Source organism: Plectropomus leopardus, chromosome 7, assembly GCF_026936395.1.
Source record: "Plectropomus leopardus strain MGB_pleo_1.0 chromosome 7, ASM2693639v1, whole genome shotgun sequence".
Taxonomy (NCBI): domain Eukaryota; kingdom Metazoa; phylum Chordata; class Actinopteri; order Perciformes; family Serranidae; genus Plectropomus; species Plectropomus leopardus.
In genome coordinates this window covers 22,386,289-22,413,738 of record NC_142182.1, presented here as the reverse complement: position 1 = coordinate 22,413,738, position 27,450 = coordinate 22,386,289, and the positions used below count along the sequence as shown (strand labels likewise).

The window sequence follows — 27,450 nt, the reverse complement described above, 5'->3', positions numbered from 1 at the left end:
CCTCTACTGCACTGAGCCACACTGATGCAGATCATTTCCTGGAACTTATTTTTAGCGATGGAACTTCATGCATTTTAATTGCGCATCTATTACACTTACTCAGACTGGCAGTGAGGGAGTTAACCAACTCTGAGTCTGCATGCTAGAAGAGGCTGTTCTGACAAGACCTGTCGTCTGTCGTGACGCCAAATAAGGATCTCTACAGTCCCAAGAGGTGCTGACATTGGGCACAACACTGCAAACAGTAAGTACATTGCTTTCACAACATCTTTGAACCTGAGTTTCTCACTCTTTTCTTTTCTTTACTTCCTCTATCTTAAGTGACATCTCATCACTTCCATCACTTTTGCATTCTTTCTTGCACTTGCAGCACATTGTATGCTGGTATCTGGTGAGTGAAATACCTTATCTGTACTTTGCTTTGGAGGCTACTACAGATCATTTTTTTAAGTAAAGATAACATAACTGAAAAGTGGCGGTTGACTTTTAGTCCTATGTTGTTTTTTCAGATCGGAAAGCGTCTAGGAGAAATTAAAATAGAGGAATAAGATTATTTTGAGGTGTTTTATTTTATTTCACAGACAACTGACAGTTGCACAGTGATTAATGCTGCTGCCTCACACCATACAGTTAGTTAGACTTAGCCTCAGGTTATTCTTTGTGAAGTTTGTACAGTATATTCTACTTATGTTTCTGCAGGTGTATCAATGTGCTCTTTTTTCCCACAGTCCAAAGACAAATTAGGTCAGGTACATTAGAGATTAGAAATGTCCCACTCGTATGTGTGGGAACGTCTCTATCAGCAGTAATAGGTGGGCAACTTACACATTATTACTTGTTCATTACACTAAACTCTTGTAAATGGAAATGCAATAACAACAGTTAAGTTTAGACAACTAAAACAATTTGATTACAGAAAGAAAACAGTTTATTTGTTGAAAATGCATGTACTCATCTATTCTTCTGACAATACACTCCTCTTTTTTTTTTTTACAACCATAAACTACACTTTCTTCTTAATGGCTGCTTGTTTTGAACCATTATTGCAGGAAAAAATATCTTTTTGTTTCTTTGCAGGACACATATTTGTTAAGTATTTTCAAAGAAATACAAAGACTAACAGATGTCCACTGTTTCAAGTTAAAATTATACAGAGGTGCTTAACTTGTACAGGACCATAAGATTATTGCTTTTTGGTATTAAACCGTGATGCAATGCATTTTGTTATCATGTTTCATAATGACCTTTTCCGACCCACAGTTCCCATTTCACACCCGGCCAGTCAGTCAGTGGGGGTGGGATCCTCCCTTAAATGGCCTTTTGTATTGTTTTTTTTAAACATGCTACTTTGTTTATTCTGCAAAGCTTTTCCACATCTTCTTAAAAGGCATGGGCTGTGACAGAAACCCTTTGTGTTGTGCCTTGAAAATCGCCTATGAGATAGCACAACTAATACAGAGCTACACAATAACACCTGTCTTGCCATGGCACTGCCCTGCATGTCTGAAATGTTTGTGCAGTTCAAGACAGCAAATAAGCCACTAGCACCTATCCTGGGAAGTGAGAGCTCCATAAACGTCCTTGGAAAGTCCCTTTAACTGAAATGGGTGAAAATCCTTAGTCCTTAGAGTATTGTACAATCAAGCATTTTATACCGTTTACTACAATATAGTGACAATAAAACACTGAAAGAGGAACACTGAAATTTGAATTGAATGCGCCACTGTTTGTTTAAGCCTTTTCTGCAAAACAAACAGCTGTCAATGGCTAAATTGGGAGACTCCTCCACAATCCCAGCCTCTAGTCCAAATGTGGTCACTTCTGGCTCCAAAAAAATAAGATGGCGACAGCTGAAATTTCAAACTGAAGTCTTCAAAGCAGCAGTCCACTAACCAATGTTTGGTGATGTCACGGCCGCTATGTCCTTTGTTTATGCAGTCTATGGTCTTCAGCCATGCCAGCGACTCTGTGAGTGTTTTTACTTGAGTTAAATTCTAATGTCAGCATGCTTATGCTCACAACCACCATGCTAACATGGTGTAACATAGGTATAATGTTTCACAAACATCATCTTCATTTAGCATGTTAGCCTGGATTAATTAGTACTAACACAGTCTAGGGTGATCGGAGTGTCATGAAGTTTAAAGGAATTTGGTCATAAGTCAAAGCGACAAATTGAAAATGTGATCTGATGATGGTGGAGTAGGGTAAAAGTTAAGGGAGCAACAAATTGGGATATGAGCGTGTGTACTAAATGCCAGGGCAATCTAAAGGGAATCTAATAGTTGTTGAGAAATTCACTTAAACCAAAAATTGTCTGTTGCTCTAGAGGAAAAGTCAGGGAATCCCCTAATTTATAATGATCTATAATCTGGGCACCATGAATGGCTGTACAAAATTTGATTGCTATCCATCCTATTGTTCACCAATATTTAATGAGTCTTCTTCTGGAGACCACAACATTATTATTTGCAAATCATGCAGTAGTTGCTGACTAATGTAGCATAAATGAGTTGATGTGCATCTAAACTCAGTAGAATGTAGAGCATACTGACCCAAACTTTAACCTAATTCAAATGAAACCTTATTCCAACTGCAAAATTAAGGGTGTTTTTAAGTTGAGAATACATGAGGTAAAAGCACACTTTTGTATGGGAATGAAAGTAATTGTGATTAACCAAAAATCTACAGTATCTCTTAAAATGCACAGTCATCCTTAGTGTGCCAAAATGGGAATACAAACAAGGAAGCATCTGAAAACAGCATTGTCACTTATCTCAATATGACAATGCTCAAATGTGACTATACTGACAACTACAGCCACACACTCACTGAGCAGCTCAACTAAGATTATAAACATACATAACATGATTTTAATTTTCTATGGATTAGGGTTGCATGATGCAATCAAAGTTTTTTGCTGCTTGATACAAAAGAAAAACTTGCACCGTTCTTAGTTTCCATGACAAATGTTTCCTGCCTAGCCCTCCCCTCTAAGACAGGTTGCGTTGTTAGGTGATGTAGTTTTGCAGCGTTTATTACAGAGTGAGACTCTTTTCTGTGTGTTTAGAAAAGTACACTAACTGCACCAGTGAATTTTCAGAAGCTACTTTCGTCAGCAGATAATGTCTAGATAAGCTCAGGTTTCACTACAAGCACTGTTAAAAGGACTGGATGCCTGGATGCGAGTAGCTAATTAACGTCGGCACCAATTAGTTCTGTTGGGGGGGGGGTGGTATCTACCCCAAAGAGTAGATACGCAGCAAGATAGTTATCTGCCTCAGCACTCGCGACACCCAACAGTGCAGGACTGTGCTGTGATGCGGCGGTGGTGTATTTGCAATTTAAAAAAAAAAAACAACAAAAAACAAAAAAAAAAACGACATTTGAAGGAGCGGCGGGTAGGATTTAGGAGTGGCGGGCCGCCACTCCTAAATGAGTGTAGAGGAAACACTGCTACTATTGTAACTAAGTAAATTGAGACATAATCTAATAATGCCACACATTTCTTCATCAGGACAGAACTTGCTGTCCAGGCAGAAAATGCAACATGCCTGGATGTGCCTTTAAAGTCAAGTTGTACACATGAAAAAAATAACCTGTTTATGTTTCCACCCTATGGTCAGAAATGACTGATCTTAAGTCCAAAATATGCAGATCTCAAAGCCTCAAACCGGCATAGCTACTTCAGAACAATTTAAACACAAGCTATAGCTCAATGATAAACCCTCTGAACACTAATACCACCTACACTGTTGCTTTGAAAGTTTTACATTCATTCAGCAGAATTTGAATATCTAAACACACACAAACCCAGAACAGTGACACTGCACGCCACTGCAGAGCTTTGTAGTGTGACTCAGTGTTGTGGCTCAATGGTGCAATGTTTGGATGTGTGTACATTAGCTTTCCGACAGAAAAAAAACAACAAAAAAAACAGGAAATTCCAAAACCAGCAGAGCATCTAAAGCGAAACCTTCTCATACAACTGCCAGCATGGCTTTCTCTTTTCTATTTCTTTTACCCAAGTAAAAGAAAAGAGTAAGTGTCGGTCACCTCAGAGTTGTATACTTTATCAGACATCCACCACTGTTCAGTCATTATTTTGTGGGCCAGGGGTAAAAAGGGGTTAAGTTAAATGCAAGATTTATATGTCACATGTAGGTCAACTATATTGTGTGTCTGTAAATCAGTTTCTGAATAACAGCCATAAAAACCAACAAAATCATGTCTTTACAGAATAAAGGACCAGCCTTGTCTCCCGTTTATCTATAGCCAAAATTTGTTCTTTACAGGCAAACGCTTTATTTTTTTTTAATTCAGACTTTTCCTTATATTCCAAGTCTTCAATATTAGTGCCAAAAAATGAATGTAACTGTGACAAAAAATCTGCAACATAAAAAGACTATGTGCTGCAAAAGTCTTCAAGGAAGCACTGAAACACTTATAGCAGAGAGACATCCTGACTCCTCTGGGTCTTAAAGGAAATGGCCTTTTAAGGTTTTTAGTCTTCCAGCCTTTTAGTTTGGTCTGCATCTTGCAGGAGGGTCAAACATTTGAGTTTCTTTTGAATAAAACAAATTAGTTTCTTAGGTCACACGGCAAGAAAAACGATTGTATCTAAAACATAAAGAGTCATTACTTCAAAACTAACTTTCAAAACTGAAGTGAAGATTTTTAGATCATGAAACTAAAGTGTAGATAAAAAAAGATCACAATGAATGCCCGTCTTGTCCATTTGATAAAATGTGCATATTTTCAGTTTTGGTCCTACAGAGTATGTCCACCGTGTGCCCTTTAATTAAAAAAATATACTTTTTTTATGTGTATGGATTTGGCCAACTTCCCCAAGCATTTCCTGTTTCAAGTGGAGAAAAAAAGTGACCTAAAATTGACCTTGACCTAAATTGAGATTTATTAATACAAGACAAATTACATTTTTATTGCTCTTAGTTAGCGCTCCAGCAATTAATCAATTAGTTTGCAAATATTAAATTACTTGCAAACTATTTTCATGATTGACTAATCTGTTTAAGTAATGTTTAAAGAAAAACAAAAGATCAACATTCTCTCACTTCTGCTTCTTAAATTTAATATTTCCTGATTTCTTTGCTCCTCTGTGACAGTGAACTGAATATTCTTGTGTTTTGGACAAAATTTTTCATTTTCGAGACAAAAAACACCGATCATAATAATCGACAAATTACTCACCAATGAAAATCATTGATACTTGCAGCTCTACTGTTAATTGTATTCTGCTAAAAATAAAATCCTTAACCAAAAGAAAGTGCATAAACAGACTTCTCTGCTTATATCACACTTTAATTCTCAATTCCAAGTTCCAATACAAGCGGAAATGATTAGGACAAATTACTTTAAGTCTGACTTAGTAAAATTGTCACTTTTTCTCAGAATGTGTCAGTAATCAACACAGTAAATTACATAAAGAAAACATACTTCAGCTCCTGATTTTGACTCACTGAGAACTGTGTGTGTGTCTATCGTGAGGAGAAAAATGCACTTTAATGTCTGTCATCTCCACTAACCCCCCCAGCAGGTCTATCATTACAAACATATGTTGCGTGGACAAGTGCTGTGTAAAGCCTCAGAATCGTGGCACTTAAGTTAGCATTTTTGGCAGGTCAACACTTCTGCAACACCAAACATTTCTCATTTCACACCTGCACAGAATAAATCTGTTACTCTTACAACACTTGGCTGTATTCTGCAGCGACTTTAAAAGTTGAATTCTTTCTCTGTTTCCATCTTTTTAGAACTTCAGCAGCAGCCAAACATGACCTACATTAGAAGCGGGGGACTCTAAACCTTTTAGAAACTGAACTCAAGGTTGTTGCGCTATTCTCAGGGAGACGATGTTTTGTTCTATTGATGGATTCTTTTAGTGCATTTACTGTGAGGACAAATTAGGATACTGGGATTTTCTGTCAAGATTCCCAATTCAGTATTAACTTACTACTGCACAAGGTAAAAGACTCTGATAACCTCTTACTTGTCGCAAAGATGAAACAACTGGAGGTGACTGCTGTTGGCGCGACATCACGTTGATTCAGTCTACACACACTTATGAAATGTTGAGTTAACTTTGAAGAGGCTTATTTACCACTGGACTGTGGATTCGTGTGATGTATTAAAGCTTTGTTTCTCTTAAACAAAGCTTTAAAGCTTTGTTTAAAAGCTTTAAAGCTTCTTCCTTTTTTAGGTAAAATCACTGAAAAGGCTGTGTTCCAACAGCTAAATTACTTCTTAACAGTCAACAGCTGCTTTAACGTCTTTCGGTCAGGTTTTAGACCACATCACAGCACTGACAGCTCTGGTCAAAGTATTTAATGACATTCGCTTAAACACAGATCATGGCAGATCTTCAGTTTTAGTGTCATTGGACCTCAGTGCTGCATTCGACACAGTCGACCATGATATATTACTTGATCGACTAGAAAATTGGGTGGGACTATCTGGCACAGTTTTTGATTGGTGTGCATCCTACTTAAAGGGCAGGAATTATTTTGTGTCAGTAGGTAACTTTAGATCTGAGCAGATCAAAATTACATGTGGAGTCCCCCAAGGCTCCATCCTGGGGCCTCTTCTGTTCAACATCTACATGCTTCCACTTGCTCAGATCATAGCAAAAAACAAAATAGATTACCATAACTATGCTGATGACACCCAGCTCTACATTTCAATGTCCCCAGGTGACCATAGCCCCATACAAGCACTGGGTAAATGCATGGAGCAAATATCTGAATGGATGTGCCATAATTTTCTTCAGTTAAACAGAGGAAAAACTGAGGTAGTTGTTTTTGGACCCAAGGAGGCACGTCTTAAAATAAGCATGCAGCTCCAGTCACTTCAGTTAAAAACCTCAGACCAGGCCAGGAATCTGGGTGTTGTCATGGATTCAGACCTGAATTTTAAAAAACACATACAAACAATTACAAAGCCAGCTTACTATCACCTCAAGAATATTTCTAGGATTAAAGGTCTGATGTCGCAGCAGGACCTTGAAAAACTTGTCCATGCATTTATCTTTAGTCGAGTTGACTACTGTAACAGTATCTTCTCTGGTCTGCCTAAAAAGTCAATCAGACAATTGCAGCTGATCCAGAACGCTGCTGCTCGAGTCCTTACTAAGACCAAGAGAGCGGACCACATCACTCCAGTTCTGAGGTCTCTACACTGGCTCCCTGTCTCTCACAGAATAGACTTTAAAATTCTCTTGCTAGCATATAAAGCACTGAATGGTTTAGGCCCAAAATACATCAAAGACCTTCTAGTCCAGTATGAACCATCAAGACCACTCAGGTCATCTGGTGCAGGTCTGCTCTGTGTTCCAAAAGTCAGAACTCAGAACTACAGAATCAGCATTCAGTTTCTATGCTCCGTATATCTAGAACAAACTACCAGAAAATATCAGGTCTGCTGAGAGTCTGAGTTCTTTTAAGTCAAGGTTAAAGACTCACCTGTTCACTGCTGCCTTTGACTAAAAGACTTTTTACTTTTTAAATTTTATATTTTACTTCGAAACTCTGCACTGCGACTCTTATTTCAATATATGTGTTTTTATATTTTTGGGTTTTATCTGTTGTTTTCCCACTTGCTTTTTTTTAATCACCTTTTACATGCTTCTTTTATAATGTTTTAAATGTGTTTCCTTTCCCTCTGTTGTTGTATTTCAATGTTCTGTGTGAAGCACCTTGAATTGCCTTGTTGCTGAAACGTGCTATACAAATAAACTTGCCTTGCCTTGCCTTAACACAGATCAAAATGAAGAGAAGAGATACACCGCTATGCAAGCAGCAGTCCACACCCTGCTTTGGAAAAGGTGAGAACATGTTCATACAAAATAACAAAGGAACTGCAGTCGAACTTCAGTCAAGCATGTCCTTACTTCACTTAATAAAACAATAATTAAAATGTCACACTTAATTATCATTCTGGTTCAACTGGCTTATCATAGCTCTGAGGAAGATGTTATCTAGAGCTCTAATGACTTTGTGTAGCAACTTCATCAATATAATTAAAACTAAATGTTCAAGTCAAAGGGAACAACTGTAGTGGGTTTGTCCTTTTTGGTGAGAACAAGGAAATATTTAACCCACTGGGAAATTTCTACACTAGTCCACTGCATAGGGAATTTAAAAGGTCGAGAAAATAGCACTGTTGGTCAATGTGACTGCTACTCCAATGATAACTGAAATTTGTTGATTGCACTTTTCGCATTTTAACTGGAGACTGTGCTCACTCTTTGTATTGTGTCACAGTTGTATTTGTTTGATAGTTGTATTTGTCTGACCGCATTTATTGTTGTAACCTTATTTTAAGCCTTGATTTAAGAAGTTAGTATTTGAGACTTTCTGCTGTGACTCTAGCTGTATGAACCATGACATACTCGCGCAGCCATAGGGAATTGCTGAAATTGTTTGCTTTGAGATAATAATGGATTCTTAAAATAATTGCAAATCCAAATAACTGAATCAAAAAAATCTACTTACATTCCATAAATGGCCCGTCTGGTCTTAAATGCATGGGCAGTGGATTAAACTATACTTAACTCTGTTATCTGGGAAAAAATGTTCATATGTTCTTTCCCAGTGCTTTAACATTTCCTTTGAGCTATAGCATATCTTTGCCTCCTCATTGACCTCACAGATAGCCGCTCACACGTTAGCAGCCAGTTGTGACATACCATCTTGGATTAGCAGCCCCTGTTGCCATGACGCTCTCAATATCCTAAAATAGAGATAGAGAGGGACACTCAAGACAGCAACAACTAGCAGCTGCATTATACATACAAGCACCAGACCACATAAACAGCAGAGCAAAGCCTGGCCAAGGCAGTCGGAGTGAAAACTCAGAAGAGAAGCATCGCAGATCTTAGAAAGACACAGAGACCAGACCTGAGGCCAGTCTTGACATTGTCAAGAGGTATCCAGCAACACTTAACAAGTGTTTTGAGACTCGACGGTTGGCTGACATATCAAAATAGTGGCGCCAAAGCAAAGAGCTAAAGGCTCTAGAAGAGTGAGAAGCAGACACATAAAAGCTGAGATACTTGACTCAACAGGCAGAGACTGAGAGAGAGCCAAACATGGCCAAACTCACAGCAGAAGGTAAGAGACAGATAGAGCTTCCTCTACTGATAGTGAAGCTGTGTAGTGACACCGAGTTGCAATGTGATGACAATAACCGGGTACTGAGAGGTTTGTTCAATGTCTACGGTTTGAAATTTACTTTCTGAAGATGAAAACACCAGCTTTTAACCAAAAGTGACAGATGAAAACAAAGTTTACCCACTGAAAAGTGAGTATTGTAAATTACCGAAGCACTTAATTGATGTAAGCATTTTTTTAAGATTTTAAGCTACAAAAAAGTCTATTCTTTCAAAACACAGATCCAAATATCAGTTGTTTATATATATATATGTGTGTGTGTGTGTGTGTGTGTGTGTGTGTGTGTGTGTGTGTGTGTGTGTGGTAAACAAAGGGATGTTAACTGTTAACCAAGAATATTTCTGACCAGTTACACATGTTCGTCTATTGGTGAATTTTGCTACTCTTCTTTACTTGCTACAGGTTTACTGCATAGCGCAACAACTGGGTCAGGTGGGAGCTAGATAGAGGCATCACTCCTCCAGCAATTATAGCTATAAGTAACAATGTCTGACCCAACAGCGTTGCTAAAGAAACATTGTGCAAACCCTCCAGTCTCTTCCCCAAGTCACCCTTGCGAGTAGGCTGCTTAATCTCGAGCCACAAACCACTGTTAGCATCGCTAACAGTGGCTTGTGGCTCGAGATTACAGTGTCAGCACAGCTAGTGATGCTAACATAGTTAACAACGCTAAAGGGATTTTGCAGCTAAAAATAAAGTTGCTTACTCAGAGAGAAGGTTGGCCACCATGTTTTCACAGCAATGCAGTCCTACTACAGGGTTACCACCAGTAAATCTCTGAATAAATGTGCCGTCAGGTAGACAGCATTTTGTTATTTTTTATCATCTGGTTACATGTCTCACATCTAGGCATCTTCTCACTCTCTCCTCTACTCCTTCCAATTCTCACACTCATAAAACTGAAGTTGCATCCAGTAACTATTTTTTACTAACAACAGAACATCACCAGCACAAACACTGTATGTTTTTGCAACTTTAATTTAAGAGGGCAGCAGATGCAGTCTCTGTGCCTGTCAGTGACACGGTAGCCCACAGAGTTGATAGGCCATTACTCATGATTTGTAACCAATCAGATAGTGAAGTGGGCGGGACACTGAGCAAGGTTACAAAGTGGTGACTGTAGAGCCAAAGTAATGCATTTTACAATACATTTAAAGCTAAATAATTTTTCAGCTATCTCAGATATTTAACAAAACAAAAATTTAAATTGTAATAATGATAAAAGGGTCCGACCACATCACGTGTTGGTCCAACCAACTGAGAGAAGAAGCGAGAAGACAGGTTCTCTGCAAATAAATACACCACCACACACTTTTAGTGGGTCAGAAGTGATGACTGAGAGGAATTAATTTTGTGTGAGTCTACATTGTTCCTGCATAGTATACCTTTAAAAAGACCTTCCTTACATACCCAAACAGCTTTTTGTGGTTCAGGTTTCTGTAACAGAGGGATGTAGGTCAAGGTCATCCTATAGGCTGCTCAGCTGTTCCAGTGGGGAGAGCGTACACGTGCCAAGAAGCTCGTCAGGAATGGCAGCTTCCGAAATGTGCTAGCCAAGGAACAGGCAGAAAAAATTGTGCCAATGTAAGGGCAAATGTTAACAGTGTCATCTGGGAAAGAGACAGGATGGTTCACAGTTTTCAGTCAGATTAAGTTGCACTGAAACCATTCAAGATGGTGAGTATGCAGCACAGGAGTTTGCAATTTGATACAATAGTACTGCAAATCCTGTCTTGTGCTTGTTGATTTAAATACCTCCACGTGTGGGGATTGATGCTGGAACTGATCGAGTGACCTACACCAGCTGCAACTTCAGTATTAATAGTAACTGATGAAATGGTGATCAGAATAGCCAAACATCTCCACAACTGATAGGTCGTTGGATAGCAACAGTAGTTTCTCACACCAGGGGGATTAAGCAAGAAGGCACAGCTATAAAAAAATAAAAAATAAAAAAAAACACTGCTGACTTGATCAAAATATGAATCACAGGGTCTCAAGTTTAAAAATAAAACCCTGGTCCCTGCCATTGGTATGTAAGAGAATTAGGTCAATACAAATAAACATAACTGTTTTCCCAACCAAAGGATCAAGAGAACCAAAATGATGGTATGCTAATAATTGCAGTTCTAAAAACAAAGGGTCAGACATTTCTTTGCTATTTACAGTAAAAGCTGAATTATCAAAAAACTCCTCTGCAGATTATTTGGGAATGTTTACATAGTTTGCTGTTCCTGTGTTGGGCTGGTTTTGAGTCTCTGCAAAACCACTGCCTTATAAATTGACATGCAAAGAGAAGTATTTTTGAGTGACTTTAAAGATTACTACAGCAAAACGCAGCGACAATGAACAAAAACTCCCTTTTAACTCAACGGCCAAGCTCCCAAAAAATAGCTGATATTATTTTTTAGACAAATAACCTCACACTTTACATTGGCAGCTGTGGGGAAAATTGATTTTTAGATGCACTGCAATTCTCTTGAAAGATTATGTCGTGATGCAGAAAACTCAATCATCGGAAATTACACTATTCTCAACATTATGATCGCCTGTGACAATTTTAGAAGACTGAGCTGTAAATTCCCTTCAGCTGGACCAACTGGATGGTAAAATGTAATAGATACAAATATGCACTGTGTTTATGTTAGATGCTAGGCTACTTAAGTTTTAGTGAGGCTGGCTAAGCGTGAGACAATTTAAAATGCATCAATAAACATTTTATACTTGCATCGTATTGTTAGGTGCCTTGTGCAATTCCCCCACTACCTTATATGGCACCTAAACTACAGGATCAAGTAATGCTGCTGGATTGAAAGCAACTTGATTGATTTACAGACTGAACAATTTTTTTTAAAAGTTTCACATCAAACAAACTAAACATAGTGATGCACCAGCAGACAATTAAACACAGACTGAAAGCAAGGTCTATCCATGTTTACGATTTCGTCTGGGGTATATTACCATTGCAGTGTAATCCCAGAAAAGATGACCTTTAGCCCCTTAGGGGTTTAGAGGCCTCACTGTGTAAACAACTGTGTTTACTGGAACTTGCCTGACACATTGGCAGAACATGTAGGCTCTCAAGACATGTTTACTGGTGAGTTATGATGATGCACTGTAATAGTTCATCCTTTAACACCCACCAACCCCCCCTACCACAAACTCATGTTTCGTAGATCTCATGTCTATCCTGCTGGTATTTGTATTTACTGCCACCACTAGCATAATGTTATCTCCCCTTTAATTGCTGCCATATTTCATCACATTTATGAGATGAAATATAACACATTAGCAAGTTGGCACTATTTTTTTATTTACCTTTTTAAGCACAACCTTTCTTGCAAAGACAAAAAGAAAAAAGCGTTCACTAAAACACGAATGTTTCTCAACTCTTTTAGATATGCCACGGCTTTTCCCAAAAATGTCAATGAGCGAGGTGGATGAGAAGGTACGTCTGCTAGCAGAGAAGGTGTTCGCCTCAGCCCTGAAAGAGGAAGACACCAAGGATGCTATGGCACTGTTCAGTGTGCCGGAGGACTGTCCCATCGGTCTGCACGAGGACAGAGAGCGGGCGCTGCAGAAGGAGATTGCTGCACAGCAGTCCGAGGAGACAGTTAAGAAGTACGAAATGAAGATATGTTTGATCAACCACACCTCTCTTTCTGCACCACTTAAATCTTAAATCTCCAAGCAACAACAGAAAATACTCCCAATAAGCCTCATCCACACACAGCACAAAAATCTGTGCTAATACAGTGCATATGAATGTTTTAGTAGAAATCCAACATTCATCAGCAGTGTTTCCTCTAGGATTTTTTTCAGCAGCGGCGGCAGGCTCTCCGGGGAGCCGTGGCGGCGTAAACAAATGACGCTTTTTAAAGGCTGAATGTAAAAATAAAAAATAATAACAAAAATTCAACAATAAAATAATAAAAACAATAAATAATAATTTCTTGATGGGGCTGTAATCAGTGGCAAAGTTTGCACCCAGGCTCAGAACAATGGACTTTTCTTTTCTTTTTTGTAGAACAGCTCTAAGGCTCTGTTGTACGGAAATTCCCCAAGAGGTGGCCCGTTGATGCTCAGCAGCATACATGCTGCAAGGTGATCCCCCTGCAGCCTGTTTCTCAAGTCAGTCTTCACCTACAAATAGAAACAATAATTTTTATTTATTTTTTTCCAACCCATTTAGGGTCCCAGCCTGATAGCCTGTGTTTCCCTTTATGTTTTTCTCCTCTCCTCTCATCTCTCTCTCCTGCACCATCACTTTGCTCTCCTGCTCCTTCACTCGGCACTCCCCCTCCTGTACTCTGCTCTCCTTCACTTTGTTGCACTGCTCCTCCCTGTCTGTTACTTGTCTTATACGATTACATAAAACATTAACGCTAGATAATTTACACTCACGTCACATTTGATTACAAGTGTGAACATAATTTTTTTTACCTAACCATCATAATTTGAGTCAATAAAAAGGCTAATGATACCTGACTAGCGCCATCCTCATCAGGTGTCTTTCTCTTCTTTGAAAAATATTTGAACAAGCTCATCTGAAAATGCAGTCAGCAGTTACATCATGGCGTGTATATCGCTTTATGCTATTAATTAGTTTACTCACGTTAGCGACACTGAGTTGAGTTGGCACCGGGCCCAATTAACTTAAGCTACGTAACCTTAGCTGGCCATCAATATTTTGCGAATGTTTATTTAACTAATAAAATCTATTATAAGTTTTCTTAAGCTAATAAGTCTACCTTTTCTCCGGTAAGTTGCACGCTATTTTCAAGCCGACACTCCTCTGACTCTCCGACCTGATGCCTGGATGCGAGTAGCTAATTAACGTCAGCACCAATTAGTTCTGTTGGGGGGTGGGAGGGGGCGGTGGTATCTACCCCAAAGAGTAGATACGGAGCAAGATAGTTATCTGTCTCAGCACTCGCGACACCCAACGCAGTGCAGGACTGTGCTGTGATGGGGCGGTGGTGTATTTGCAATTAAAAAAAAAAAAAAAAACGACATTTGAAGGAGCGGCGGGTATGATTTAGAAATTTCTAAATTTCTAGGGATTAGGGTTGCATGATGCAATCAAAGTTTTTTGCTGCTGCAATCAGGAAACACTGATCAGTATCCTACCTTGATTTTTTCATACTCTGCAAACAAATTTAGAACTGTCTCCGACCATGCGTACGAACAAATAATGAATACCTGGCTTTCTCAATAATGTAAACACACACCAAAACTACATGCATAGCGTAAACTACACAAAATGTATTCACATATTAAAACCGCATTCATTAAAAAAGGCTTTAATAGTCAATAATATTTAAAAACCAATATTAATATATGCACTTGTTTCATCCTAGGTCTCCTCATTTACCATTGTCATAAATGAAATATTCCACAATAAAAACTGAGTGTCCTAGTCCTAGCTTAAAATTAACTTTATGAGAATGTCTACATTAACATCAAGTGCAACAGTTTGTTTCCATTGTTTATATTAAATCTGCCTTTTGTCTAATGATGGCTACTCCAAACAATTCTTAGTCATTATAATCAACTAATATTGTTAACTTTTATTATTATTAATATAATCAGGGTAAATAAAAGTTTCTGGTCTACCTCCGAGCAGTGGTAAAGATGTCAAATTTAACCTTGCTCAAAGAGACTTCAGCCTGTGCCTTCAGGTGAGAGCACATCAGAGGCCGACATGTTTGAACATGTTTGCAGAGTGACAAAAGGCTTATCAGCTGTTTCTGACTGCCATTACATTCACAGATGATCACTGACTGTCCAACACTCGTGTGTGTGTGTGTGTGTGTGTGTGGCCTCAATATGTGCGTACCAACATCTTCAACTCTTTCTTCATAACACAACATTTGTCAAATGGATTTTCTGGTATAAAGAAATGAGGCTGTGTCAGTATGCTGATAGCAGACAGTGAGCACACGCCTGCCAGTTTAGAAAGATACTGATTCACCAACATATGCACAGTGGTAAGAACAAAATCAGCCGGTGCACACGTGTCATGAATCCAACAGTAGTTTTGCAGACCCATTTATTTTATGCGCAAAGTTATAACGTTTACATGCACATAATAACAACTTCCCTCTCTTCTGTGTCACTAGGAGGAAGAGCTTCATGTTGAAGCGTTCGCAGTCTGTATCTTTGCAGATACCTAGCAGTGCTGAGTGGGCCCTGACTGGGGGTTCCCCAATGCTCTTCCCATCAACACCAGAGCCATGCCTCCCAGAGGACTTTCCAGACTTCCAGAGAGTGACAATCAGTGGAGATTATTGTGCCGGGGTAAACAGAAAGAACACTCCAGCACTTTGATGCTCAACTACACCTAATATAAAATATAACATTTTCACACATTTCCCTGCACTCAAAAATGAGCACCATCATTAAAAGATGTGGCTGCACACAAAGACCACATAGACAAGAGAGACAAGATCTAAAGCCTATAGCCATGGTAGAGACTCAGAGAGCCACCAGAGACTTAATTATATTAAAAAAATGAATCTAAAGGGTTTATTCTCTGTACTTTGGCCACAGTATGACAATATCTCAGTAAAAGAGCACTTTTTACCAAAGAAAAGTAGAGAAATAAAAGTCAGTTTAATATTACTCAGATTGCTTATTGTGTGGTTGTGAAAATGAAACCTGTGTTGCTCAGGAGCCAAGGACCTCCAGTGTCGCTGCCCTTTCAGTTGACAAAAGGCCTCACTTGAAAGGGCACACATTTATGCGAGTACCACAGTTTCAATGAATAGGTACAATTATAATGAGGACATTTAAAGACAGACTGGTAAAAAAAAAATAATTATAAAACTAAAGTTTTCCATGTCTTTCTAGATCACAGTTGAGGATTATGAGCAGGCTGCCAAAAGTCTGCTTGGGGCGCTGTTCATCAGAGAGAAATACTCCAAGCTGGCTTACCATCACTTCCCCAGGACCACTGCCCGATTCCTCCGCAGCGCCAAAAATGAAATGTGGCGGGAGGAGGATGAGGTCATGCCAGGTAGGGTGATTTTTAATCCCAGACTAATACCCCCCTTCTTGGGGAAAAAAAAACGACTCATTAAACTGTCACATGTTGGGGCACTTCTACAGCTTAGGTGGACATTAAAGACTCTCGGTTAAGCATCTTTGATAGAAAGTCAAAGTCTGTGTATAAAAAAGCTTAAAGGTAGACTTTAACTATGACACTCAAGGTGCATCTCAACAGTAAACGTTCTACACTAATGGCAGATGGGAGCTAAAGATGGTGCTGAGAAAACTGAATACACAACCTGCAGCTTAAATCAATTTACCAAAAAATGCTGGCTCAGCTGAGGGTAAAATTCAGCACCTATAGCTGGCCTCTTCTCTATAGCAACAGCAGCTGAGGCTCATGGGTATTGTAGTGTTACGCACTGTCTGCTATGCCAAACTGACAAACAAAACATGATTTCGAAGAATCAAATTTGAAATCGGCTAATTAGAAGTGGGGGCCATAACATGAACCTATGAGAGTGATGTGTCACCAGGGAGAGTCGCTTGTTTCTATGGTAAATAAATAAACCGATTAACGCAGGAGCCGTACAAGTGTAACAGTTTCTCAAGCCCATGCAACTGGCATTTAACTCACGGAGGAACGGTGTTAGCTGAGTGAACTGCGGAAAAATGTTTGGATCTTGTGATTAAAAGGACAAAATTTTGGCTTGGCGGTCAGTAAGCCACATCTACAGCACTATCACACCCAAGATTAGCGAAACAATTGAGACTGCGAGCAGAAATAGGCCACAACAGATTCAATGTGATGGGCATCTGTGGCAGAATAGTATGGAAAAAAAGTGTTGAAACAACCACTGTGACATTTTTTGGATGTCAAAGGTTAGTCACAATCTCTGCTGTTTACATGTACTTGTGTATTTAATGGTGATGATTCACCCAACTATTGAATATGTTTTTCTGTGTGTATCAGAGTTAGTGTCCCATGCTGTTATTCATATGTTAAGATCTGATGCTTAGATGCTGTTTTGTTTTTGCACTCTTATCCTCTGTAGACATCTGGCCTTTTCCTCATGAAGGGGAGGACCCATACACCATGGAGGGAATTCCTGAGAACCTGAACTATGAGCTGCAGATGAAAGATGGCATAGTTCATGTTTACGACAACGCCGAGAACCTGAAACAGCAGCGGCCTCACGGACTTCCATACCCTGACATTGAGACCTTTGCCATAGACCTGAGCCATGTCCTTGCAATGATAGCTGACGGCCCAACGTGAGTACACAAACATTTTGAGTATCCTTAAAAACAAAAGGTCAACTGGACATTTTACACAAATAGTATCAATAGTTTAGTCATCTTGAACTGTGGGGGTTAGTATGCTTGGAGCAAAGCATTAGTAAGCAGGGTTTTTCTGAAAAACAATTGAAATTCCATATTTTAAATAATCTTATGTTGTGCTGCCACACAGAAAAACCTACTGTCACAGACGTTTGAACTTTCTGGCCTCTAAATTCTACCTCCATGAAATGCTGAATGAAATGGCGGAGCTGAAAGAGCTGAAATCTGTTCCACACAGAGATTTCTACAACGTCAGAAAGGTTGGTTGGCATTTTTCCATCTAGTTTAGTATGCAAATGATAACTTACCGCTACGGATACATGATATTGATATTAATGATATTAAAATGCAAAAATTTACTCCAGATGATTTGAAAATACATATTTGAAAAAAAAAAATTAGATTATAGGGGAAGTGCACCTGCATGGAAAACAATATAAAATAACAAAAGCTGAAATGACCTTTTAGTCTGAAGACTGTTTTTAATTCCTCTCAATATGTGTATTGTATTTTTAATGCTTGTGCTAAAAAACAAAAGCAAATTCCTTGTAAGTGAAAACCTATTTTGTAATAGTCGTATCCTAATTCTGGCGTTAGTGTTAACATTACCCTTCCAGCCCAGTGGCTCTAAATTGTAGTTGGGAGGCCTCTGGTTTCTTCTTACTAACTCGATAAGCTTTAGCTTGGCTCGCTGGTAAATAGCTTTTACAGTCATGCAACTCTGCAGGGAAGACGGGTCGGGCAATATTGTGATAACACTGCATTAAACACATGCTTTTTTTTATGTGCAGCGAATACAAAACACATACAGTCCTTTTAACAGTGCTTGTAGTTAAACCTGAGCTTATCTAGACATTATCTGCTGACGAAAGTAGCTTCTGAAAATTCACTGGTGCAGTTAGTGTACTTTTCTAAACACACAGAAAAGAGTCTCACTCTGTAATAAACGCTGCAAAACTACATCACCTAACAACGCAACCTGTCTTAGAGGGGAGGGCTAGGCAGGTAACATTTGTCATGCAAACTAAGAACGGTGCAAGTTTTTCTTTTGTATCAAGCAGCAAAAAACTTTGATTGCATCATGCAACCCTAATCCCTAGAAACTTAAAATCATGTTATAAAAATGTATCTGGACAACACTGCTTCAGCCTTAGCTTTTACTGTGAAGGGCTGTCTCAGTAAAGTAAAAGTTATTTTTAACTTTCTTGCCTTCAGTCTATGTAAACTTAAGTTGATGGAGTTACTGTAACTCATCAAATGAAGTCGTACACATCCTCACGGTCTGCTATATGTCAAACACAGGTGGACACACATATACACGCTGCTGCATGCATGAACCAGAAGCATCTGCTGAAATTTATAAAGGCCACATACCAGACAGAGGCGGAGCGTGTGGTCCTGGAGAAGGGTGGCCAGAAGATCACACTCAAGGAAGTCTTCAACAACCTCAACATGGACCCCTACGATCTCACTGTAGACTCTCTGGATGTGCACGCTGTAAGAACAAATTCATAACTTTTAAAGGTCTTTAAAAAATGAAACAATTTCTGTAATATTTCTGCCATGCTGTCATACATGAGTTTAACTATGTATACCTTGTATAGGCTATGCCCTTGGGGCAAAAAGATCATGTAATAATTATATAACTCCATTTGTATGCCAAGACTTAAATTGTCATTTTTAAATAACTGCAGCACAATTCAGTAACCTATGCTAACTGACACAAGGATGCAATTCTGGGATTTCATGCATTTCATATGGTGTTATGCAATCATTTTTATGTTCCATGCAAGGTCCTCTTAATGTGCAATCTGAAAATAATCACTTTTGTCACTTTGTTGGAATGAGAATGTGATCATCTGTACATAAGATTCACCCTCTCTCACGAATTACTCTCCTAGGGAAGACAAACATTTCACCGATTTGACAAGTTCAACTCCAAATACAACCCTGTGGGAGCCAGCGAACTGCGAGAGATTTACTTGAAATCAGACAACTACATCAAAGGGGAATACTTTGCACGTCTAATCAAGGTGTAGTATGAGTTCAAGGACTCATGTCCTTACACATCCTGCACAGCAATGTTTTCATTTGTGTGGCTGAATTTGTTTCTGCACAGGTTGAAGTTAGGTGAAGCAACACTGCAATTAAGAGAAGTTAAACTCTCTGAATCAGGGTGATAATGTAGGGCTGCTGTCCTGAAGGAATTTTCACTGCCGTCATTAAGGGTGGCTAAACAGAGCAACATGCCGTATTAATGCTAATTTTGCTGTGTTAGTAAGCTCTGCTGGCTGCTTGCCACCCCCTGCAGGTGTCTTGTCAAAAGCATAGTATGCCAATTTTGCAGTTATCGCAGTACTGACATTAATGAGGGTCAGTGCACCTGTCACAGCACAACAAGCACGAGTAAATAATGAAAGTAATGATGACTCAGTTCCATTTGGCTGCTTCAGTTCCAGTTTCAGTGTATGTTGGCTTAATGTCAGGTCGTCATGACTTACTGGTCTTACTGCTATCGTGCTTTTCCTTTCAAAATGTCTGCAGTGGAAAAAGGCCCAAAATAATGACAAAATATGTAAAAGCACTTAGGCTAATACAGTAAGTCTGGATTAGTCGATCAACAAAAAATAAATCAGCAACAACAGCAGCAATAACTTTGGATTTTTTAACTTTTGGTCAGTTAAAACAAACATACAATTTAAAGAAGTCCCCTTGCATTCTGAGAAAGTACACGGGGCCTGTTTCACTATTTTTTTCAGGATCAGCACCACCCAAAAAAAATCATCAAGATTTTTTTTAAAAATCTATTGAGTATGGCTGCATTATAACAGTTGGTCTTTATTACTGGCCATTTGTCTCACCCCTCCTCCACTGTGATTGAACTGCTGGGTAAAAAACAATTTTTCAAATATTTTTTAACTCTCGGCGACTAGAAAAAAAACAAACAAAAAAAAGACAAAAGTGCACACTACTGGCATTTGTATTAAAAACTGATTATGTTTTATCTAAAGTAGTAGTTCTCTTTCTTCTCCAAACATATGTGTATCTTTGTGTAAATGTGGTTATCCTTAGTGAATTTGGAGAAGATACACCAAAGATGTGAATCATCTATCATCATTGGTTTGGTTGTAGAAGCCTTGCACCCACTGGTGGTAGATTACTTAAATATTACTAGAGTACATTAACTTTAAGTTTTTGAGTTTAAGTCCATAATGTGTCTTTGGTGCATAAAGTTGCTCCCTCAGTATTTCGAAATAGCACAAATGTGAATTATTTTGTTATCTGTCCATTGAGCAATTACCAACGTTCACTTCAGCTTTTTTTAAGAAACATCACTAACTTCCTGTGGTTTGGTGTCTGTTTTAGGAAGTTGCCAAAGAGCTAGAGGAGAGTAAGTACCAGCATGCTGAGCCCCGTCTGTCGATTTACGGCCGCTCTGCCAGTGAGTGGGAGGGCCTTGCAAACTGGTTTATCCAGCATAAGGTCCACTCACCCAACATGAGATGGATGATCCAAGTTCCCAGGATCTAGTAAGTGTTCAACAAAAGCTATGAGACAGCAGGCACATTCCTAACAATAAGACATATTAACAAAAAAGGGCCTGGGTCTATTTAAATGTGCTTTGTAAGGAAAAGAGTAAGCCATATTATCAGCTTAACAATAAACCAATGACCTGTCATCACAGTAGTTATATTCTTTCCTCATTTAAAGAGTGATACAGTTCAGGTAGTTCCTTCCTGAATATTTTTTTTAAATTAAAACCAAAGTATCTGTGTCCAATTTTGGATTTTTCCACGACTTCTAATGTCAGTGTTGCCAAAACCTTTGCTCTAAACATGTAAACTCACAATCACTCAATAGGATGTTCTGAACAAGCAAACAAATGCTGGAAATGTTTGTGTTGTTTCAATGGGAATGTGTATGGTTGATTGATTCCTTTTGTCTTGCAGTGACATTTTCAGGTCAAAAAAATTAATACCACACTACGCCAAGATGCTGGAGAACATTTTCCTCCCCCTCTTTGAGGCTACAGTCAATCCGCAAAAGCACAAAGCAACACATGTGTTCTTAAAATACGTAAGTACTCTCATGAAAAGGTGGGATCTAAAATTAGCTGGAAACTTTTTTAAGTGAAACAACAGCCATGTCTGTTCCATATTTAGTGACACTTTTGGGAAACTAACTGAGCAGACAAGTAAAAGACAAAGTTAAGGTTATACATTACTTGTTTTGCAAATGTGCTGACATTATCTTTTTTGTAACGCAGGTGACAGGATTTGACAGCGTAGATGACGAGTCCAAACACAGCGACCACATGTTCTCATACAAAAGCCCAAAGCCTGAACAGTGGACCACAGATGACAACCCTCCCTACACCTACTACCTGTTCTACATGTATGCCAACATCATGGTGCTCAACAACCTGCGCAAGTAAGTCCAGCATGCAGCATTCCTCAGTGATTTTAGGACTTCAAACACCAGACCAGTCCAATTAAATTTAAGTACATGATTTTATAAACCAGAATCCCATCTATCTTGTGTGTTTACAATGCAAAGACTGGTGCGGGTGGTGGGGAGACCTGGACAGGCCACAAGTTAATCACAAGCCTGAGAAACAGGTTAACTGATTACTTAGGAAAGTTTTTAGCATTAGCTGCATGTCAGAAATGTTAAACAACTGCAGTGTATTGCTGAAAAGTTTCTAGATAAGGTGATAAAATGTGGTTAATCAAAAAAGATGAAGCCATAAAAGGCAAAAACAAACAGAAATTGTTGCACAGAGAAATGCCCATTGTATACATGAAGGTAAGAATTCAAATGACATAATGAAATGAAATATTTTACTGTTGGTCGTAAATGTTATCATTTGTCACTGCACAGGGAGAGAGGACTGAACACATTCCAGTTTCGCCCCCACTGTGGCGAGGCCGGCTCCATCACCCACCTGGTCTCTGCCTTCCTCACAGCTGACAACATCTCCCACGGTCTCAACCTCAAGAAGGTGCAGTCCTGCACTCATACTTGGGTTTGATACTCAAGCTCTTGGCTCATTGAGCTTTTAGATGATATTTTGCACTGGGGCTGGGTTAAAATAATTGATTAATCCTATTCAAATTGATTTTCATTTAAATAATCCAATATGGATTCATCAGATATTGATTGACAGGTCGCCAGACTATTAGTTCCCTCCTCTGCAACCCTTAAGAATATAAGCAGTTACAGCTAATGAATGAATGAATGAAAAGCATAAATATCCCACAAGAGTTTCCTTTGTTGGTGGTGACTAACAGTGTTCACACCTGCAGCAGAATTCTGCCATTTATTCAAAACAATTTGCTTTTATCGCTGACAGACGCCTTAAAATCATATGAGCATTCGCAAACTGGACAAAGGTTCGATCATCATGATATCAAATGATGACGCAGTGCCCGATGAGACATTTATATCTATGAACAGCTTGCATAATATTACTTATACACATTAGATGGTGAATTGTCTCCAGTAATACCTCGCCTCCTCTCCAGAGTCCAGTGTTGCAGTACCTGTACTACTTGGCCCAGGTCCCAATTGCCATGTCCCCACTGAGCAACAACAGCCTGTTCCTGCAGTACTCCAAGAACCCTCTACGAGAGTTTCTACAGAAAGGCCTGTGTGTGTCGCTGTCCACTGACGACCCCATGCAGTTCCATTACACCAAGGTCAGAACCACTGCGACAAGAATGGATCACAGATCAACTTATATTCCGCAACATCACAATCACTTTTTTTGGGAGATAATCAAGAATTTGTCCTGGTGACATTAGTCCAAAGACATCGGGGCAACTAAACAAGGAATCAGTAGTATACACAATATGATGTGCAGGAGCAGCAGGGTCTCACTTAGAGAAACAAGAACTAATACACAGTAGATAAGGCTCCAACTCATGGTAACTTTTGAGAAATTTGCTGATTTTATAAAAAGAATTCTTTTTATTATTATTATGTCTATGAAATGTCAAGAAGATGCCAAAAAAGAGTGTCAAAAAAATGCCAATTCTAATTTCCGAGATCCAAAGAGGACATCTGCAAGTATCTTTTTTGTCAAACCAAATGTCTAAAACAAAAAGACATTCAGTTTATTAAAGTATGACAAAGAGAAGCAGCAAATCCTCCCTTTTGTGCAGCTGGAACCTGGGAAAATAAAGCTTTTTCACTTTTTTTACTTGATAAATAATTTCAGCTGCAATAGAACAGCAGACATAAACAAATTACTCCGATACATATCAGCCACGCATATCCATTTTTAACCACATCCATAAATGTACATGAAACCTAAAATCGAATATTTCTTTTAACCATTTTAGGAGGCCTTGATGGAGGAGTATGCCATTGCAGCCCAGCTGTGGAAGCTGAGCACCTGTGATTTGTGTGAGATTGCCAGAAACAGTGTGCTGCAGAGTGGACTGTCTCATCAGGTAAGGTCCAACTTTTTGTTTTTAGCTCAGTCTCATTATTTGGTTTTAGGACTGGAGAAATTCATATGGGTGAAACAGGCATTATTACATTCCTCTCTACATGTTTACCCATCAACCATCTTCTTATAAAAAAAAAGAAAAAAGCACGCACATCCAGACAATAAACACGAGATCATGCTCTTCATCAGACCAATATCAGTCCCCAACACCGTCAGTCTGAAGAGCATGAAGCTTGAAATGGCACCTCAGTGGTAATTTAATTAAATATCTATGCACGCATAAACTAATGTGCAGACTGTTTTTTCATTTCTTGCCAAAAAAACAGTCCAGTTCTTGTCAACATAACAATTAAATCAGGGACATGACCGATGATTCAAATCTTCTGTTGTCAGTTACAGAATTAGACCTTTTTTGGCAGCTTTGACAAAGTTTGTATTCTGTACTGATTAAGAGAGCTGGTAATGCCAATAGCAATACATATTTGAAAATGTTAAAAACCTGCTATCATATCAGCTGAGAGACATTTTACAGCTGAAAAACAAACCTGTCAGTGCTCTCTGGTGGACAAACTATGCAATGATGACAGTTTCTAAATAGCTTCAAATATTCTTTTGACTTTACTTGTTTCTTCTCTAACACAAATATATTTAAGTAAATATTGGCCCACCCAAATTTAGTGGTTGGGCTCTCTCACAAACTTTCCCTGACTGAGCAAATGACTCGCCACATTACATTATAATGCAGCACCAGCTGCATTATAATGCAGAGATCACTTCCTCTTTAGTCCCAGCCTCGGTTATCAAAACGGTCCATAAAAGTCTTGCAACATCACTATAATAAGTCTAACGGAAAGGCACCAAAACAAAACCTGTACTGAAGCTCAAATTGCAACTGTGTCCTTATACAGAGAGAAATCTCGCAGTCACACTGTAAACTGACTAAGTAGTTGAAGAGCTTATCCAGAATGTCCACAAAGAGAAAAGTCAACAATTCAACCACACGATTTGTCATTTATCCCATTATGAGGTCACCTGCTCTAAACAATAAAAAGCCTCCCAATGTCCAAATACTGAAACGATTCTCACGTGTTCAATTTCTGCTCTATATCTTTTTTTTACCCTCTCACCCTGTAGGAGAAGAAACACTTCATTGGTTCTAACTACCTACAGGATGGACCGGAGGGCAACGACATTCGGCGGACAAATGTGGCACAAATCCGTATGGCCTACCGACATGAGACACTGTGCAATGAGCTCAGTTTCCTAGTTGACGCAGTGAAGATGGATGTTGCCACTAACCCACCTAAGTGATTTACCTCGTCAGCACAAACTGTGCCTGAATACGTCCTCATGGAGAGAGATACAGGTTGGATGGCACATACTTTTTTTTCTTTTTTACATTTTCTTAAAAAACATTGTGACCTAGATTTGAGAAAAAAAGGAGATTCTTATATTTTATGTTGAACCTCTTGATTTTTAGACCGTATTCAATGATATATGTACAAACGTTGCCAGTGATTGTGTGTCTCATTTTATTGTTAAAGAGGTTTGTTTCTTTTGAAGGGTGTGAAATGCATTTGTGGATTGGATATATGAAAAAGCATTAGCCGCGAAATCTGATTTGGAGTTGACAAAATTATTTAGAAGCATAATATAGAATGATTTCGTACTGGAAATTAGTTTTTATAATTGCAAAGTTGACACTGAATGTTTTTTGTTACTTGCATTTATGCGCATAAAAGGCTTTTATCTGCTCTATAGGTCTTAAATGAAATGCTGAAAAAAAAACAAAAAAAGAGTTTGTCATTTTTCATATTTTTACATATGTAAATAAAGGCCACAGAAAATGAATAATGTTTTTGGAAAGCTTTTTTTTGAGTATGTCCATGAGGTCAATTTCCATGTAAAATTAGTCTGAAATTAAGCAGACTTTTTAAATCTAAAAAAAAATGTACATCCTAATTAGAGATGCCTACTTTAACATAAATGAGTACTTAGCTATCTGCTGTCAAACTTTTATGATCAGATTCAAATAACTATCACGAGGGCGAATCTTTTGTCTGAAAACTGGAGTGCACTGTATATACACAGATGAATGTTGGGGTGTGAGGAATGGCAAAACTGTATAAATACAAACACCAGCATCAATTTTTATCATATGAATTCTTAATATTGCAAATACAAGTTAAACTTTTGGTTGCCTGCTAAGGTAATAAAATCAACTGCTTTTTTAGTTTACTAGACACTGTTAGCTTCAATAAAAAATACTTCTCTGATTCCTTATGAAGGTGTCATAAAACAAGTGCACTTCATGGCCACCAGAGATAAAAAAAAAACACAAAAAAAACTTCTGGGGATTAGACATTTGTGTTTGCTATGCAATCTATATTCATTATTGATATCACATAGGTTGTGAAATCTTTTGTCTGAATACTATAAGGTGGCTGAAACAGTAGATTAATAATACGTTTATGTTTGTAAAGAGGGGTTGTGCAATTAGGTCACAGTTATTGCAGTTTTTTATTTGCAAACCGATTCTTAACAAACAAATAACTACTTTACATGTAAAGTCTTTATAGCTATCGTTTGTAGCTGCTGACTGTATCTTAACTTGTTTTGGATGGTCAACCTAACACAAGTTCAATCAGATTTGGGGGCTAAAGTCATGCTAACCGTATCGCCATACAATCACAACAAATGCCATTTACAATGCAATTGTTCTGAAAGAACAAACAAATAACTGAATCATATCTAAAGTCAACAGTGTTGGTATTAGCTGGTCGAAGCTTCGGGTTTATTTCGGATGGTCAACCTGACACAAGTGCAGTCTGGTTTTAATAGCTAACATAATGCTAACCTTCAAACCATACAATCGCAGCCACGGTGTGGTAACACATTGTGGTTACATATTCTACATATTGGGCGTGAAATACATTAACATTAGCTAACTTTAGCGAGTTAACGACCCTGAACAGAAGACAACCGTCCCGCCATGATATCAATCCTTCAGAGGTGCTTCATTGGTGCAAGTAAGCAGTTAGCTTAGTTAGCCCTGCCTTTTACCTTAATGCTACAAAAAACAGTAGTAGACACAAACTCACATGAGGTACTGCTGACTCCTCGGCAGCGGATAAAGGTGTTGAATCTGACCGGAGTAAAGCACAGACTGTATAAAGGCGAAATGTCCCAAACGCCTGGTGTTTTCGTCAGCAAAGATGTCCATAATGTCCTCCTCCTTCCAGTGACGTCAGAGCTGCTACTGTTGGCCGTAAACTTTGGGGCAACAACTTTTTTTAGTTTTTTTTACTGTTGTTGTTGTCGTTTTTTAATGACTTTATAAAACACGGCGGTGAAGCTAGTTTTAAGTGTTGGCGGCAGGAAGTCACACTCGCGCGTGACCACACTGCTGCGTGTTGACGTCATGGTTGATTTAGGGATTATCAATAAATTTACTGTGACACACAACAACGTGTTTTC

At 38.7% G+C, this 27,450-nt stretch overlaps 1 protein-coding gene across 3 annotated transcripts; it reads left to right on the top strand.

The window, feature by feature from the left end:
• ampd3b (adenosine monophosphate deaminase 3b) lies at positions 1-25,827 on the top strand. 3 transcript variants are annotated; one of them, XM_042495363.2, is made up of 16 exons: positions 1-244; positions 7,777-7,840; positions 12,587-12,809; positions 15,311-15,488; positions 16,041-16,206; positions 17,234-17,453; positions 17,650-17,779; positions 18,822-19,016; positions 19,421-19,552; positions 20,886-21,049; positions 21,470-21,596; positions 21,787-21,950; positions 22,401-22,521; positions 23,045-23,218; positions 23,864-23,974; positions 25,108-25,827. In XM_042495363.2, exons 2-16 carry the CDS (start codon positions 7,783-7,785, stop codon positions 25,282-25,284), a joined length of 2,340 nt encoding a protein of 779 aa, XP_042351297.1. In that variant the 5' UTR covers positions 1-244; positions 7,777-7,782; the 3' UTR covers positions 25,285-25,827. The 3 variants fall into 3 exon arrangements, with proteins under 3 accessions (XP_042351297.1, XP_042351298.1, XP_042351299.1); XM_042495364.2 differs by lacking the exon at positions 1-244 and adding an exon at positions 310-391; XM_042495365.2 differs by lacking the exons at positions 1-244; positions 7,777-7,840 and adding an exon at positions 8,819-9,128.
• Positions 25,828-27,450: the final 1,623 nt, after the last annotated feature.

What these genes read in the sequence shown, in the direction of transcription:
- ampd3b (XM_042495363.2), top strand. Translation starts at nt 7,783, where the DNA reads ATGAAGAGAAGAGATACACCGCTATGCAAGCAGCAGTCCACACCCTGC. An exon ending in ATGATAGCTGACGGCCCAAC is followed by an intron (nt 17,454 to 17,649) that starts GTGAGTACACAA and finishes GCTGCCACACAG; the next exon opens with AAAAACCTACTGTCACAGAC. An exon ending in ACGGTCTCAACCTCAAGAAG is followed by an intron (nt 22,522 to 23,044) that starts GTGCAGTCCTGC and finishes CCTCCTCTCCAG; the next exon opens with AGTCCAGTGTTGCAGTACCT.